Source organism: Cydia splendana, chromosome 15 (genome assembly GCF_910591565.1).
Source record: "Cydia splendana chromosome 15, ilCydSple1.2, whole genome shotgun sequence".
Taxonomy (NCBI): domain Eukaryota; kingdom Metazoa; phylum Arthropoda; class Insecta; order Lepidoptera; family Tortricidae; genus Cydia; species Cydia splendana.
The window spans coordinates 16,951,813-16,970,569 of NC_085974.1; the positions used below are offsets into that span (position 1 = coordinate 16,951,813).

The window sequence follows — 18,757 nt, forward strand, 5'->3', positions numbered from 1 at the left end:
AGGGTTATAAGTCTGCCAGGACCGATTGTGAGTCTCCGCCGATGGTGCCGTCGTCCAGGTACCAAACATTCAGTTTGGACGTGAGACTATGGATAGCTGAATTGATGGCCAGACTGAATATGGCGGGGCCCAGAGGATCGCCCTGCTGGCAACCCACGGCAGAGAGAATTTCGTTACCCTTGTGAACTAATTTGGACGGACTATGATAACATTGGAGTAAAAGGTTATAAATTTCAGGTACATGAATTTTGATTACACTAAGTAGGGTATCTCTGTTGACAGAGTTGAAGGCGTTTTTGACATCTATTTTTAAGAGAACCTCACATGAGTCTGTTTGGACAAATGTGCGTACGGCATGGACTGCGGCCTCACAGCCCCCGCGAGTGCCGAAACCAACCTGCACAGGCTCGAAGAGTTTTTGTAGTTTAGCTCGAGTATGTCGCACGCACACTTTGGCTGCTAACCGCCGGAATGTGGAACCAACAGCAATTGGGCGCACGCCACCGTCCTTCTTTGAAAGGGCTATGAGGTTGGCTCCATAAATAACGGCAGTCACGTCTTGGCAGACATCCCCTAGAAGCATAAGATTTATCAGTCTGGTAATACTATCAGTTAGCAACTCGCCAGATATTCCAGTGCAGTGACTAGTGAGGTCTAGTAGATGTTGGGCGGATATACCATCTAAGCCTGAAGCCGACCCTTTTGTGAAGGATGCAAGAGCCGACATTACATCTTCCGGTGAGGCGTGCAGACAAGCTGAAGGATCTGAGGGAGTGTCGGCAAAGATAGGGGTGGAAGGGCCTACAGGGTGCTTAGCCTGCAATGCAGCCACTGATTCTGGGGTGTCTGGTGCGAGTGTGTCATTTGAGAAAAGGAGCCGCGCCGCTCCTTTTAGGTCGCCGTCATGAACTTTGTCTTCCACTTTTTTGCATAAATCATAATTATTGTTACTTCGATCCCGGGGTGATCGAGTGGTTGGAGGCAGGTTAGGCGCAAGAATATTATTTTTAATTTTCTGAGTGAGGCTAATTTTGTCGTTATTGTCAGAAACATATAAAATTTTAAACGAAAAGGTTAAAAGGTCACGCCAGGAATCTAAGTTATTGTCTTTCAAACAGTTGTTTATTGTGGCGGTTAGTGCTTCAGCCACTGCGGGCCTAGCACCACGCGGTATGCGCTTTATTAAGGGCGTTGACAGTTTAAGTTTGCCGAGAAGAGTTTGGAGTGGGATTTCTGGCTGAGGTGGTGATGTAGATGAGCAGTGGGTGTTTTGTGGACTCAGAGCGGGTGGGACGGGGTACACGCGAACATGGTGAATGCGAGACTGATGTATGTGTAGGCCTTTTGTTGTTGAGAAAGTCTTTTTACATACGCAGCATTCCATTGGTTAGTGTTGGGCTGCTGTTAGTTCACAGATGATTAAAAGCTACATAAAAATACTTAAAATACTTACTCTAAAAACAATAACTAACGTTAACTTTAGATCACTTCTTAAATATAAAATAATAATAAATTAGTAATAGAAATCACTTCAAAAGTCAAAACATGACACAATAGTAGACGTTGTCAGGGGGGCGCAGCCCCGGTGCGCGTTTCAACCTTCTTTCTTGAGATTTCAGCACGGCGGACGCTGCGTTGTTTGCACATTCAACGAAGGTACAATTTAGAAGGTGGAAGGTAGATACCTAAAGTATCTTCTTAGGTATCTATAATGCGTTGCCAAGGATTCGTTTGGATTTTATTCCGATTGCGAAGAAAATATTTATAACTTCAGAGGCTCGAATAGGAGGAGCTTTCTTTATATTATATCGAGGTAGATATGGGGGCTTCAGCACAAATCGTTGCAAAACTGGTGATATTTCCCATGATTTAAATAATAAAATAAAATTTTCCTAAAAAATTGCGACTTGACAGTCCATGTCAGATTTTCGTAAATTTATCTTGCTTGTTACATGTTCAAAATTGCAAAGTCACAGCGTTAGCTAGGTCGAAAATTAAGACAGAGGTCGCCTCCGTCTCGCCGCAGTCCCCGCTGAAGCCTTGCGTTTCGTTCCAACATGCCCGCCCACGTTGAAAGGTTGGTCTTTCAACCATAGATTTACTTTTCGATTGGTAGTGGACATATTTTGCTGAACGCACGACGGATGATCCCAGACGACGTCCGGATGTCGGCCACACGATTGATGCCATCAGATCCAGGGATGACGCTAACGATTCTACCGAGCTTCCATTTCATTGGAGGGAGGTTGTCTTCTTTGACGACGACCATGGTATCGGTTGCAAGTTGACCCTTGGCTTGCCTCCATTTGGTTCGCTCCTGAAGTTCAGAAACATATTCTTTATACCAGCGAACCCAGTAGTGTTGCCTCAATTGTTAGATCCTCTGGTACCGTGTAAGTCTCAAAGGAGGAATATCTGTCAGACAGGGAGTCGGAAGAGCTGTGAGTGGCCGTCCGATTAAAAAATGGCCTGGAGTAAGTGGTAGCAGATCAGAAGGATCGCTGGTTAAAGGAGTAAGAGGCCTTGAATTTAAAATTGCCTCTATTTGACACAGTGCGCAATAAATTTCTTCAAAGGTTAGATGACAGTTACCTAAGACTCTAATTAAGTGGTGTTTAGTGGATTTCACCCCGGCTTCCCACAAACCCCCAAAGTGTGGTGAATATGGTGGAACAAAGTGAAACCTAATGCCGTCATTGGCTGCAGACTCAGATAACGTCCTTGCATGACTGGTAAGGAATCTCTTTAATTCATTGTATGCCCCGACAAACTGGGTTCCATTGTCGGAGTATATATCAGAAGGTAAGCCGCGGCGACTAACGAATCGCTTCAACGATGCCATGTAACCTTCTGCAGACAAGTCACTACATAGCTCAAGGTGTACACACTTCGTTTTAAAACACACAAAGATCACGATGTATACCTTTATGGTTTGACTACCACGACCCTTTCGAGACGCAGCCAGTATAGGACCGGCATAATCTACGCCAACAACCTCGAAAGGAAAGCCTGGCGTTACTCGCGGTGAGGGTAAGTTGCCCATAAGTGGCGCTATAGTTGTCCCGCGCATACGAGTGCACAAGACGCATTTGTAATACGTTGATCTAGCTTGTGTACGACCACCGATTGGCCAATAGGTAGACTTTACATATGCTAGCATGGCTTGAGGTCCCGCGTGTAACAAAATGAGGTGAACGGAATTGAAATATGTCACCGTTATAAAATGCCCTTTCGGCAAGATAGCTGGATGCTTTTTATCAAAGTTAAAAGGCCCGTTTCTAAGTCGTCCGCCTACACGCATAAGTCCTTCAGAATCCACGAAAGGATTCAGTTTTGTAAGCGGGTCTTTGGCTTTGAGTAAGGTTTTATTTTTAACATCATCATATGAGTAAAATGATTCTATCTGCGATAATTTTACTAAAATATTCGTAGCCGCATGAAGTTCTTTAGTGTTAAGAAATCCCGAATTTCTGACACTACCCGGTCGTGCGTTATTGATAAACCGTAGAACGTAAGCGGTGACTCGTTTGAGTTTAGTAAAATTGGAAAACTTCGTAAGATTCAATTCTGATAGAGGGGATATTGTAGCGTCGGTCGCTACATTAGCAGTGATTACCTCAGCCTTAACTTCATCACTATCCCTGCTCGCGTGGTGATTTTTGGGCCAGTCCTCTTCGTCATTACGTAGGAATGCTGGACCATTCCACCAAATATCAGCCGCAGCAATTGAACCCGCATCAATTCCGCGTGAGACCAGATCCGCTGGATTGTCCTTAGTAGGTACGTGTCGCCAAGGCCAACTGCCAGTGATTTCGAGTATATCAGCTACGCGATTTCGTACGAACACCTTGAGTTGGTTTGGTAGCATTCTAAGCCATCCTAACACGATCATGGAATCGGTCCAAAATGTACAACTGTCTGCTTTCATGCGAAGTGATGATAGTGCTTTTTGGTAAAGCTGTGCTCCGATCAAAGCTCCGCATAATTCCATTCGGGGAATAGTTACCGGCCGAAGTGGAGCTACCCTACTTTTTGCCATGAGTAACCGAGTAACTACTCCTGTGTTAGTGATAGTACGTACGTACAAGCAAGCTCCGTACGCAGATTGAGACGCATCCGTAAAAATGTGGAATTCCACTCGCGACGCGTGGATTCCTACGACACTACGCGGAATGCATAAATGGTTTAATTCCGGTAAAGACATTGTTATGCTATGCCACTTTTGAGAAATCTCTTGAGGCACTTCATCATCCCAAGAAACTCGTGAAAGCCATAGAAGCTGAAGCAATATTTTACCCTGAATGACAACCGGCGATAAAAGACCTAGAGGGTCAAATATTTTTGCTATTGTGGAGAGGATAACCCGCTTTGTTAATTTTTCAGGGATTTTTCCTAAGTCGATAGTAAAATACAAGACATCGGCTCCACTTTTCCAACCTAGCCCTAGCGTCTTACTTTCGTCCAAGTTGCCTAAATTTAGATTTCTAGAATCGTCACTATGTTCATTTATGAGCCTAGGTTCATTTGAACGCCACTTGCGTAAATTCATACCAGCACTTTTAAGTACTGCACTGACCTGAGTTATAATGCTGGTGGCTTCTTGCTCCGTATCTGCCCCGGACAAAAAGTCATCCATGTAAAAGTCATGGGCAATGATTTCAGTAAGTCGTGGGTCCGAGCAGTCCATTGATAAGTGTTTAAGGCACCTAACCGCTAAGAACGGAGCGCTGGCCGTACCGTAAGTGACCGTATTTAATTTGTATATGCACAGAGGTTCAGATGGATCATTGCGCCAAATGATTTGTTGCAAATACCTATCGTCAGGGTGCACGACTATCCTCCTATACATTTTTTCCACGTCAGCCGTGTACACAAAACGGTATTGCCTAAACCGTAACAAGATAGCTATGAGATCGTCCTGAATAGTAGGTCCTACGTACTGAATGTCGTTCAGCGTGACTCCGGTAGACGTGCGCGCACTAGCATTGAACACGACCCGGAGCTTTGTCGTGAGACTAGACAGCCGTAACACGCCGTGAAAAGGCAAGAAGTTTCCTACTATCTCATTGGAAGTAACCTTGGACATGTCTCCCAAAGTCTCGTATTCGTTCATAAAATCTTTGTACATAGACTTCAATTGTGGCTGCCGTTCTAGTCTGCGCTCTAACGACAGGAAACATTGTTTTGCCCGCTCGTAAGAATCGCCCAACGAAGATACAGGCTGCTTTAAAGGGTACCTAACCATAAACCTACCGTCCGGTAACCGAGAGGTATTTTTAACAAAGTGTTCCTCGCAAGCCCGTTCATCGTTGGTATAATACGCCGTCGCGGGTTTTATTGTTGCTTCGTCTAACTTCCAAAAACGCGTCAATTCATCATCTTGATTATTAATTTGAACGAAATTGCAACAAATGCTTTTAGAGTTAAGGTTATGCGCATTACGACCAGACACTACCCAACCTAGCTTGGTCTCATAAACTATGGGCTTGTTTCGTCCCAATTTAATTTTATTGCTACCTAATAATTCCATAAAGACCTCGGCACCAAGAAGAATATCGATAGGTGCCGGCGAGTGGAACTGAGGATCAGCCAAGACTAAATGTTCAGGTATGCCTAGCATTGATACATTTACCTTTTGTAAAGGTAAGTCGCATGTAGCTTGTGGAACTACGTAAAATGACCTTTTCATGCTGAAACTTTTGTCGAACAACGATGAAAACCTTGCGTCACATAATTTATGTACGTTTGACTTAATATTTTGAATGCCAATTAAAGACGCATTTACCTCCCTAATAGGTAACTTAAGTTTTTTGCAAAAGTCAGCTCTAATAAAATTAGGTGATGATCCATTGTCCAAAAATGCGCGTGCCATATGTGGTTTACCGTCTCGATCATATACTTCTACTAGCGCAGTAGACAGTATGACTTGACCCTGTAATGCAGGATGGGCCGGCAACAAGACGTCTAGGTTAGCACTGCAGCCAGGTTCAGATGCGGACTCGTCGTGCTCGGTTGGACTGCTGGGAGTCACTTGTATCGCCGGCATTGCTACTGGAGCCTTCGACGGCAACCTATCCACATGTATAAGCGAGCTATGACGTAATGAACACGACTTGCACGGACCACGCCTACAATACTTCGCTATGTGCCCGGGTTTTAAGCAATTCAAACATACTTTCATCCCTTGAACCTTATCAGCACGTTCTTTATTAGATAACGCGAGAAAGTCGGGGCACTCAAATAACCAATGACCACGCTTACATGACGGACATTCATATGTAAAAAGTGGGCTACTCACAGTATCGGTTTCACGTTCATCTAGTCCTACGAAACATTTTTCCTTTACCCGTCGCACGGCGGAGCGCGCGTGCGCCGCAGGGACAGCGCCGGCGCCGGCGGCGAGCGGCCAGGACGCGCGACGTCCGGGGCCCTCCATCGCCATGGTTTCCAATAGATCCGCACGATCGCTGAGGAAATGTATGATAGCATCGAAAGTAATTGTTTCGCAACTAGGCACAAACTCCTCCCACTCACGTCTAGTAACATTGTCAAGTTTTTGACATATTATATACACTAATAATGTATCCCAATGGGTGGTTGGTTCATCAAGGGTCGCTAACGCACGTATATTTTTGCATATCGTGTCTATAAGATGCCGAATAGCTGTCGATGACTCCTTGGTAATTGGGTTTATATTAAATATGGCCCTAATATGATTATTTACTAATAACCGCTTATTATTGTATCTGTCGCATAATAATTGCCAAGCTATTTTATAGTTACTACTAGACAATGCTAATGATTGTACAATTACTGCGGCACTGCCTTCTAATGAAGCCCGCAAATAATGAAACTTGTTTACATCATCGATGGAGTCGTCATTATTAATCAAACTATCAAATGTGTCGCGAAACTCAAGCCATGTATCATACGAGCCTCCAAATTTGGGTAAAGAAATGGTAGGTAACTTACATTTTACATGTGGATGACGCCGTGTATTATTGTCGGACCCCCCATCGCTAGGCGCGACCTTGGTATGCATGGTTACCAATTCCTTAGCCGCCGCGACTGACGAGTAGTACAAATCCTCGAAGTCAGACCTCTCGTCTAATTGGGCCTCGTCATCCTCAACCATATACTCCAACTTGGTTTGAATCTCGTCATACGTGTTGTAAACACATTCTAATTTAGCGATCCGAAGTTGCAGTTCCGTCACCTGAGCCGCACACAATGCTTTTTCGGCTAACTCGCGTATATAACCTGAAAATTTAGTTAATCGCGACTTAATATGACCCCTCTTCTTAACTAACTCTTTAATCAAGGCTTCATTCATTTTAAATTGCACTTAGTATTTACCTTCTTAGCACTTTCAACACTCTGTTCCACTAACAACACCAGCACCACGAGAGAACGTAAACTAAAACACTTTCTTACGAATTTAATGTTAATTACTCCGATGTTGTTTACTATAAGCAAGCCGGCTAAGTTATGGCGATAAGTACCTATGTCGGCCGGGCGTACCGTTAGATATGGCAAAAAAACGTTTATCAGCGCTCGACCGATGCACTTATTATGCAATTATGTAATTGAGATATATTTGAGTTTTAAAGTATGATTTATTTGTATCGTAGTTTTTAAAATAGGTTACGGTTATTATTTAAAGGCCTAATATAGGGTTTTAAATATAAGTTTCTTTCTAAATTGTGTCAAATAGAGGAATATTATTGAAAAATAGCTATTAATGCTTCTTACGTAAATGATTGCAAGATATTAAGGAACGGACTCACTTTTAGCTCCTCTTAACCTGTTCACTCCTTATTGACGTCGTCGGATTGTAGTATTCCGGAATAACGGTAGAACAGTTGATAAATTCGTAGCTGATGGATGAAGATATAGCCGCCTCGGGATGTTTCAAGCTGCACTCCTCACTGGAAAGCCGGTATGTTGGATGCGCAGGAAATATTCCACACGTTGCGTTTCTTCTTTGTCTCAGCCGTAATGGCGGTCCTTAGTCCTTAATATCTCGTAGCTCGCTGATTCAAATAATTATCTGGCATCGAAGACCATGTTCAGGATTGTAGAAGGACCAGGCAGAATAAAAAATTGTTTAAAAATAGAAATGTACTGTATTCTGCCACACAAGTACATATAAAAAAATAGAAAAATCAGTTGCTTGTTACATGTTCAAAATTGCAAAGTCACAGCGTTAGCTAGGTCGAAAATTAAGACAGAGGTCGCCTCCGTCTCGCCGCAGTCCCCGCTGAAGCCTTGCGTTTCGTTCCAACGTTGGTCTTCGATGCCAGATAATTATTTGAATCAGCGAGCTACGAGATATTAAGGACTAAGGACCGCCATTACGGCTGAGACAAAGAAGAAACGCAACGTGTGGAATATTTCCTGCGCATCCAACATACCGGCTTTCCAGTGAGGAGTGCAGCTTGAAACATCCCGAGGCGGCTATATCTTCATCCATCAGCTACGAATTTATCAACTGTTCTACCGTTATTCCGGAATACTACAATCCGACGACGTCAATAAGGAGTGAACAGGTTAAGAGGAGCTAAAAGTGAGTCCGTTCCTTAATATCTTGCAATCATTTACGTAAGAAGCATTGCAATTTTGAACATGTAACAAGCAACTGATTTTTCTATTTTTTTTATGTACTTGTGTGGCAGAATACAGTACATTTCTATTTTTAAACAATTTTTTATTCTGCCTGGTCCTTCTACAATCCTGAACATGGTTGTAGATAAATTAAAAATTATATTATCGTAACCGTTTTCAGTCTCTATTTTTAATCAATTGTATTCTGAAACTGCTTTAAGGTATGCAACACGACAGAGTAATATATCTACATAACTCACTAACAAATGTCATATACAAAGAAATGTACCAATATTTCAATGTGTATCTCTACCTCCTACTGAAAACATGCATATACGTACCTAATATTGTCCTTTACACTGACAAACAAATCCAATTTCATGCGTTTTATACCAAGATCCCTAAAAAACTATTCGACAAGGCTCAATATTCCCATTGCTGTAAGAGTAAACTAGTCGAAGTCTCATGGAAACCAACGCAAACTTGACCTCAGAGGGCCTACCGTGAACCACGTTCGACGTGTTGCCACCCTGTCACACTTACGTACGAATTTACACGTGCGATAGAGAGGCAACACGTCGAACGTATTTCGCGGTAGCTTCTCTGTATCCATAAATATGAGCGAACAGCGGTGCGATCGGCGGTGCGTGCAGCGTGCACTGAGGCCACTTGCACCATTCTGTAATCCGGGGTTAACCGGTTAAACCTGGAGTTACACCTGGAGTTACAATTTGACACTGGATTAACGGTTTAACCGGTTAACCCCGGGTTAGTGGGATGGTGCAAGTGGGCCTTCGGTACATAATAATTAAGGCCACTTGCACCATTCACGGCAACGGCAACAGAGAGGCAACACGTCGAATTTGGTTCGCGGTAGGCCTAGACATTGCGATACAGCGAGGAAATGCCGCCAGCATCCTTGGTACAATGCCTCAAGGGCCTATTTTAGATTTAAGCTAGTAATTTCGTTTAGTAATACCACTGTAATTATATATCTTGTATATTAATAAATGATATTTGTTCTTAGAGGAAGATACAGCATCTGTGTCGATCTGAGGGCCTCTAGTATTCGAGCGATAGACGCAGATAACGAAACTTCGCTTTCCGAAGGTTCTAGTGCTCGGTCCCTATTTACTCGCCTGGAGTCAGGAATACCATTCAAGGATACGAGTTTATGCCCCACAGTAACAAACGACACTGTCAAGACACATCAGAAATAAATCCCTGAATTTATGGCGACGTTCGCAGTAAAGATATAGAACGTACTCACCGTAAGATCCTGATGTCAACTCAACTCATATGAGAAATGCTTGGCTTACAAAGACTGACACTTTACAATGTTTTTAGTAATTAGAAGAATAATTTATGCTATAAGCAAAAAAATAGATGCTGGAGGGCGATTTCCTTATTTTATTTTATTTATTTATTTATTTTATTTGTGTTCAACTCTTGCGGGCTTACAGGTGACCCCAAAACGCTCACAAGATAATAGAACAGTATTATGTGTGTCTGTGTGTGTGTCTTATGTCATAGTTAGCAAACGAGCTGCTTGATGGGAAGCGGTCACCGTCGCCCATTTGATATATCATATAAGTCATATAAGCAACATCGGAGGAGCCATTTTGAGCGTTGCCGAGCTTGAGAACCTTGAATACCCGCTTCTTGACGAACCCTAAGTCGTATCGCAAAGGTAATACTTATGTAGGTATAGGACTTTTTTTAATTATAAATACATTTGACGACCGGTCTGGTCTAGTGGATAGTGACCCTGTCTGCTAAGCCGATCGTCCTGGGTTCGAATCCCAGTAAGGGCATTTATTTGTGTGATGAACACTAATATTTGTTCCTGAGTCATGGTTGTTTTCTATGTATATAAGTATGTATTTATCTATACAAGTATGTATATCGTCGCCTAGTACCCATAGTACAAGCTTTGCTTAGTTTGGGGCTAGGTTTGATCTGTGTAAGATGTCCCCTAATATTTATTTTATTATTTTATTTATTTATTTTATTTACACATATAGTTGTGAGGACATAATATATATACATCTTTAAACTGAACAGTACTTAAGGGTCAAACAGATCACTGTGTTATGTCTTTCCTGTAGACATACACAAGAGTTAAGGGCTATAAAGGTTAATTTTTTTATTTAACACTTATCCACGTGAAAAGGTCCTCCTTTTATTTAAAGAACTATGATAAAATCATTACTTACATGCCCACAAGCTGTTAACTATTGCCCACAGGAGAGAAAACTAGTGTGTTATCGCGAACAGCACATTTTTCTCTCCTGTGGGCAATAGTTAACAGCTTGTGGGCATGTAAGCAATGATTTTATCATAGTTCTCTAAATAAAAGGAGGACCTTTTCACGTGGATAAGGGTTAAATAAGTAAATTAACCTTTATAGCCCTTAACTCTTGTGTATGTCTACAGGAAAGACATAACACAGTGATCTGTTTGACCCTTAAATATGTCTACTAATGTCTCCAAACTGTAGATAATTACAAAATAGTTATCATCACATCCCTAACGTAGCAATAAATCAAAGAATATAATATATGGGACTTATCGCTTAGGGCTGATTTAAGGATGACTCACGTTAGACCGGGCCGTGTCCGGGCCGGAGCTTCCGGCGCATCGTTTTCTATGAAAAGCATCACGTGATCACCTGTCATGTCATAGAAAAGTAAGCGCCGGAAGCTCCGGTCCGGACACGGCCCGGTCTAACGTGAGTCATCCTTTAGACGGCGTGCGAACTCGCATGCGATTTTAGTTACATTGCCGACTGTTGGTTACGTCCAATTCAACCGACCGATCAAAAACCGCAATGTAATGAAACTCGAGTTCTCGCATCGTCTGAATGAGCCCCTACTGATAAAAATATCCTTTTACAAACCATATCATTACAAAAACTCCTGACAAATCTAGAGCTCACAGATGATCAAGTTTTTGTTATATTATCGACAATATAGTTCGTATTTCTCGTAAATTTATGGACTATTGCCGCAGACCCCTTATCACTAGACAGCGTATAAGATCACTCGCTTCCACCGTGCGTTTGCTGAGCAAACGACTGTACCTAACAGAACGCGAGTACAACTTGTGCACATAACGCACATACGGGCCTATTCGGATTTCGAGATAATCACAAGATCTTGAGACGATTTAGAGATCAACTAGATCTACATTAGATATCGACTAGATGTGACTTGGATATCTAAGTCATAAATTGTCGAAATCGTTCAAGAGGACCTCCAGAATCAGTAAATAAAAAAAAAAAAAGAAAAAGAATCGCGGAAACGTCAAATTTGATATCTCTATCTTACAAATATCTTTAAATTATCCGTATCGTAACTTGTTGAAGTCTAGTAGAAATCTAATTCATTTTCCGAATCGAGCCGATAAATTTAATTAATAATCTGACCAAAAATAGCTGGATGCTACTGAATAGTGCAAGTTACTGGATATGCGTGCCAATGGTCTCAGAAAAATAATTGCCGATGACCGTGCGGCACCGTGTAACAGAAAATTTCAGAATACTGATTCTGGACAGCGAAGCAGCTAAGCAGCTGAAGACATTTTTAGGGTTCCGTACCCAAAGGGTAAAAACGGGACCCTATTACTAAGACTCCGCTGTCCATCTGTCCGTCTGTCCGTCTGTCCGTCTGTCCGTCTGTCCGTCTTTCCGTTTGTCTGTCTGTCACCATGCTAGCTAGGCAGGTGAAATGTTCACAGATGATGTATTTCTGTTGCCGCTATACAATAAACGTGATTTTTTTGCCGTTTCTTGCGTAAATGTTACGGAACCCTTCGTGCGCGAGTCCGATTCACACTTGGCCGGTTTTTTTTTATGTATGTTACCGACATAAATGCTAAGATGAAAGAAAGACTTTATAAAATAAACCAGTAGGTAGTACATTGTGTAGTGGTCACGAGTAATGTTTTCGTTTCAATGCGCTGTCTATATGAGGTAGTCTACAATTGTTCTAGATAACAAAAAGGTCGTCTGGCGTTTGATAAATTGCGTACATTCCGCCTGAGAAGGAAGATGACTAATAGTTCCAGATTCAGTACTAAAAGCAAATGGCTATGATAATAAACATGTTTCTGTTTTGTTTCTCAAACTACAGCCATAAGTAATATTCGAGCTTTAAGGTTGACTTACGCTACACCGGGCCGGGGCCGGGCCGGAGCTTCCGGCGCTTCGTTTTCTATGGAAAGCACCACGTGATCACCGATCAACCGTCATAAAAAATGACATATCGGACTCCTCGGCCCCAGTCTAGCGTGAGTCAACCTTTAAGCTCCTACACGATATAATATAATATCATTTATTCATAGTACAATAATTTTACTATGAATAATGTCGATTCAAAAACAAATAAAATCCTACCTAACCTACCTACCTAACCCTTATATTATACCTAAGAACTGATGTAAAAAAAGTAATGAAATAAACGCATTTGTATTTGTATTTTGTAAAATCTAAAATTATAAAATTAAATTATGGCTCCTGCATTGTGGATGGTTTTATCCACGTGATATAACTGTCGGCGGCCGATCGTAAAATCAGGCCTATCGCGAAATTCCTAGGCATATCGTGAAACGTGAAAATTTTTGACTCGTTCCCTGAGTCGACGGGCCCCGCTACGCAGGGCTCCTATATCTGGGCAGTTTGCCCTTCGGGGATCTGAAGCAACCTAACGAACCTATCCTACCTATGTATTGGTTTAATGTGAACAGGAACATTACGATGTACCTGATCTTACGATCGGCCTAAGACATAACCATCACTTGCCATCAGCGACGTCATAAATATTTACAATTCCTACAAGTTTAGAACATAACACTTTGTGACATTTTTACGAGGCACCTTCAGACGTTTCGGCACGGTCTACCGTATATCCCATTTAGGAAAATAACCTCAACTATTTCACCCTGGTAGTCTTTACGACTTTGCTGAGTGACTTTGGTATTGAAAAAACCGGCCAAGTGCGAGTCGGACTCGTGTTCCAAGGGTTCCGTACATTAAGTCTGACTCACGCTTGACTGCACATTTCTTATAGGTTTTCCTGTCATCTATAGGTAAAGAACTATCGGCTCGATTCGGAAAATGAATTAGATTTCTACTAGACTTCAACAAGTTACGATACGGATAATTTAAAGATATTTGTAAGATAGATATGTCAAATTTGACGTTTCCGCGATTCTGGAGGTCCTCTTGAACGATTTCGACAAGTTATGACTTAGATTGTAACGTAGTACATTTTTCTAAATTTATATTAAGTATTATGGAGATGATTCATAATTAAAAGAAAAATACTTTTTCTTATTGCAACGTTTTTAACTGTGTCCGAAACAAACTATATTAATTGCACTTATTTGCATAATCTGTTGCATTCAGATGCACCTCTAGATGCTTATCTGTTGCCGGGGTTGTCATACGAGTAAAAATAAATAAAACTTGAGATATTTATATTGTCACTCCAGGAAAACTTTGTATGATTTAGGTATGTTTTTTCAGATAAAAAATAATTTTGATATAAAACAAAACGTAGAAATTACAGACTTACAAAGTGGCTCTGGAATGAAACAATATTAGATTTAATGATAAAAATATATTTCTTAGGCTCAGGAGTGAAATTGTCTAAACAATTCAGACAGAATTTTCGAAGGATTTGTGTCTTCAAGGGACTGCCACCCTACTTTTGTTAGGCCCTCAGGGACCTCCATATTGGAGGAGTTCATTCGAGAATGATTTGCACATTTGATTTGGGAACCCCTCTGGGGACACTCGCTCGCAAGAGCACAATTCATAGGAAGACCACACTTTCGACATGGTGGTCCGAAAGATGGAAACAGCTTGAGTCCTTCGGAAGCTCCACTGAGTGAGTACTAATTAAATTTCGTGGTGATCAACTCCACAATGGCGCGAAACGTTGTGGGTTTGTTCTTAACCAGGTTTTGGTTCTTTGCAGAGTGACTCCTGCTCGAGGGAAGGGAGCGCTCCGCCAGAAGTCTTAGCAGCTTTCAGTGCGGTGAGCTAAATTTACAATTGTTTCGTTTCTTCTCTAGCGGCCATAAAGGGCATCGGCTAATATAACCTTTTCTCGGTTTACAGGAGCCGGGAATTTAAATTGAATTTAAATTAAATTTATTTCATCATTTCAAAAGCTTGGAAGTCAATTTATGAATATTGTTTGGGAGACCTCCTGGATCGAGGAATTAAGCATCCCATCTGCCTCTGCCACGTCGTCTTGGTACCACGTGCGCGGCCCCTGAGCTCTACATCTCCGCTCAGCTTCTAGCCTTCTCGGGGAAACCAGCCTGACACCCCGCAGCGTCTGAGGAAGGTTTTCATCCTGAGGTCGGTCCTTTCCATGTTTTAATTTTGTAGGGCATCAGCACCAGCTGTAAAGTGTAGAGTGAATTTAAAACTATGAGCAACCATTAAAGTAGCATAAAGACTTTTGAAAATCCTGGTACATCGAATTTAGAGTTACGATAATTTAGTTCTTAAATAAGTAGAATTCTGTGTGAAGCTTTATTCTGGACCTATTAAGCGGCCCCGCCGTCCACTGAGCTAAGTTCTACCATTAGGTGTCGTCAAATCAAGTTAGAGGTTCACACAGAGGTCATAAGTTTAGATTAAGCCACTAACATTGCATAGGCAAGATTTTAGTAATAAATAAAGTTCCTTAAATATAAATTTGTTCGCTTTTTATCTCCCAAAATAGGTTCCTCCAGCAAGCAAATTTTTGACACCACATTTTTACTAATTAAGTTAATTTTATTTTCTGTGCTAACGTGCTATGCTTTATTGAACAAGCCGGAGCTTTGCATCTTATTTACCTTTTAAAATACCACGTTTCAAACGCACGAGTGATCCTATAAGGGTTCCGTTTTTTCCTTTTGAGGTACGGAACCCTAAAAAGGTGTTTTATGTATTTATAGATTTATGTGTTTATATTACCTTGTCAAATATGTTATTCACAATATTGTATTATATAATTATATCTTAAGCAAATTTCGGATTCAAATTTCACAACATTCAAATTTGACAAGTTTCACAATTTATCTAATTTACCCAAATTGTGACTGTTGGATGGTAAATACTATTTAAGTATCACTAAGTTCGCCTATGATAATGAAAACAATTTAGGTACCTTCAGAAATGGAACGTTAATCAGTGTTCAAAAAATCTGTACTGATATTGCAAACAATAATATTTTGAATATTTATAGCAAAATATAAAAAGTCACATTTTCAAGGTTTCAAAAAAATCTTTATTTCATTACAAAAGGTTTCATTTTAACACTGGGCGGTTAGTAATATATTACCCCACATAACTCAGCCCCACACCTCAGGGTTCTGTGCGTGCGCGTGGTCCGCATACAGTATTAGTTTCATTACTGGTCGAGGTTATCGGGGTAAGATCGCATCCAGATCATTACTGTCATTAGGAAGGAAATAGACAATGTTTTGCTGAATGCAAATAGTATCTTTGAGACAAATTCTCATAGTTTTGGCGCATTGTCCTGCTAATGGAGGTAAATGAAAATATGAATGCATAATCCTATAGCAAATCGTGTTAAAGCAGTCAGATTATGACGATCGGTCTGGCCTAGTGGATAGTGGCCTTTGAAGACGATTGGTCCCGGGTTCAAATCCTGGTAAGAGCATTTATTTGAGTGATGAGCATGAACACAGATATATTTGTTCATGAGTCATGGTTATTTTCTATGTATTTAAGTATTTACACAACACAAGCCTTCTAGAGCTTACCGTGGGGTTTAGTAAATTTGGGTTAAAAATAATGTCCCATAATATTTACCTCGCACTCCAAATAAAAATTACAGCCGTCAAACCGAGGTATGATTATTATCAGAGTCCATTTTCTGAATTATCCCAATACACCTAACCTAACTAGAGTCTGTGCGGAAAGAGAAGAGTCGTGGAATGTATAGGGCCCAATATATATTCCACACAGACTCTACACTGATAACAGTAACACAGGCTGTTAATACGAGCAATCATCGGCTGTCATTCCCCGGAACACATCAAAGTAGGTAACCAAATTACCAGTCTCATCACTAACAGCCAATGAAACGCGTCAATCAATCCAAGCTTGCCGGAAATTCTCAATATTGGCATTAAGATTTCCCTTTATTTGAACGAAAATGATTAATATCAAATCAAATATAACATCCACCGTACGAAATTATAGCTAGGGAAGTATGAATCCAATTATATTTATAATTGGGATGAATTTAATTTGTTCGAAAATTTTATGAAACTAAAGAAATGCTAAGTACAGTCACCTGCAGTAATATATTACACAACGAAGGCCGCAAAAATATCTGACTCGATCTTATTTGTAGAGCCACAGGAGCGTGTCACATATTATTGCGGCCTTCGAAGAGTAACATATTATTGCAGGTGACTGTACCTACTTCGTTTTTATATATAACTTTAAAGCAGAGAGTAGCATAAAGGATTACTAACGTTAGACCGGGCCGTGTCCGACCCGGAGCTTCCGGCGCATCGTTTTCTATGGAAAGCATCACGTGATCGCCTGTCATTTCATAGAAAAGTAGGTAAGCGCCGGAAGCTCCGGCCCGGACACGGCCCGGTCTAACGCAGCGTACTACGTAGGCGAACAACACGCGAACGCGAAGCGAAGCGATGCGGCGCGGGGTGAATCAATCCTTTGATACCTATAGAAGTGTCCTACGTGGGCGATCTCGTAGCGAACGCGAACGCCTTGGGCCCGCCGCGCCGCGCCGCGTCGCGTTCGCGAGTTGTTCGCTTACGTAAGACGCAGCGTAATGTGAGTCATCCTTAATGTATTATGTTGAATTTCCATAGAAAGTGTACATCCCATTGTACCTACATAAGGCGGCACGAGGTTATTTTTTGAATGTTAATTAGATTATACCAATTGCAAATCGTGTGTCATAGCATTCAGGTTACAACTTGTGACTTTTGACATAGCGTTAGCAAAGGACTCGGTTTCATATTGAGCAAAATAACGTATGTCCGGAGGATGGTTGGACTGTCGGCAGAGTCCTTTTTAAATTCTGCTGATTAAATTCAACGAGAAGCCATTAGCAACTTTTTGTACCTTTTATAGTACAGACAGCAACACTCTTAACTGTAGACCTTATGCCTTTTGTAATAAGGTCCACCGATGACAGTTAACAGTGTGGGCTATTATGGTACGCCCTGAAGACTCGAGTTAAATTGGAATTAAATTACAAAGCTAGAATTGGTTTACTACAAGCTTCCATTTAGCAAAGAATTAAATTACTAGTTAAGTCTTTGTAAGATGAAACCTTTGTTTCTGACTAATTAATAATTAATTAAGCAAGTTTCATTCCCGTCTCCAATAGTCATTGTGCTTTCAAGAGAAAGTTTGGTATTGTCAAGTCGCATTCCCAGTTTTAGAATTTTAACTTGATTTATTTTAATGAGATCATAATGCTATCTCATTTACCCTTGTTAAGACCAACCAAGAGTGAAAGAGATGGCATTATCACCTGACTCGCCACTTAATTTTGCGGCAAGTATAGTCAAAGTGAAAATCGCTATCGCTACGACAACGAAACGCTTTGTGTCTCTCTATCACTTTTCCACTAGTTTCCACTAGTGCGACAGTGACAGTTGCGGTTCGATCGCTACGGAGCGTAAGCGATTGGCATGGTGGCTACGCGGTCTAAGCATCTGACTAATTAGTATCTTCTTTTACTATGATCTAACATAACTTAACCCCCCACAAGGTGGACTGACGACCTGGTAAAGGTCGCGGGAGTCCGCTGGATGCGGGTGGCGCAAGACCGGTCATTGTGGCACTCTTTGGGGGAGGCCTATGTCCAGCAGTGGACGTCCTCTGGCTGATATGATGATGATGATGATGATGATGATGACGATGACGATGACGATGACGATGATGACGATGATGGTGATGATGATGATGATGATGATGATGATGATGATGATGATGATGATGATGATGATGATGATGATGATGATGATGATGATGATGATGATGATGATGATGATGATGATGATGATGATGATGATGATGATGATGATGATGATGATGATGATGATGATGATGATGATGATGTACATAACTTAAAGCCAGCTC

At 41.3% G+C, this 18,757-nt stretch overlaps 2 protein-coding genes across 2 annotated transcripts in view; both read right to left on the reverse strand.

Moving 5' to 3' along the window:
• The window catches only part of LOC134797793 (potassium voltage-gated channel protein Shaw-like), a 404,836-nt gene that overhangs the window by 222,652 nt on the left and 163,427 nt on the right, over nucleotides 1-18,757 (reverse strand). The gene's annotated exons all lie outside the window — the stretch shown is intronic.
• Nucleotides 1,993-8,265, reverse strand: LOC134797726 (uncharacterized). Its single transcript, XM_063770076.1, has 2 exons — nucleotides 6,299-8,265; nucleotides 1,993-2,317 (listed from the first exon to the last, which is right to left on the reverse strand). Exons 1-2 carry the CDS (start codon nucleotides 7,331-7,333, stop codon nucleotides 2,099-2,101), a joined length of 1,254 nt encoding a protein of 417 aa, XP_063626146.1. The 5' UTR covers nucleotides 7,334-8,265; the 3' UTR covers nucleotides 1,993-2,098.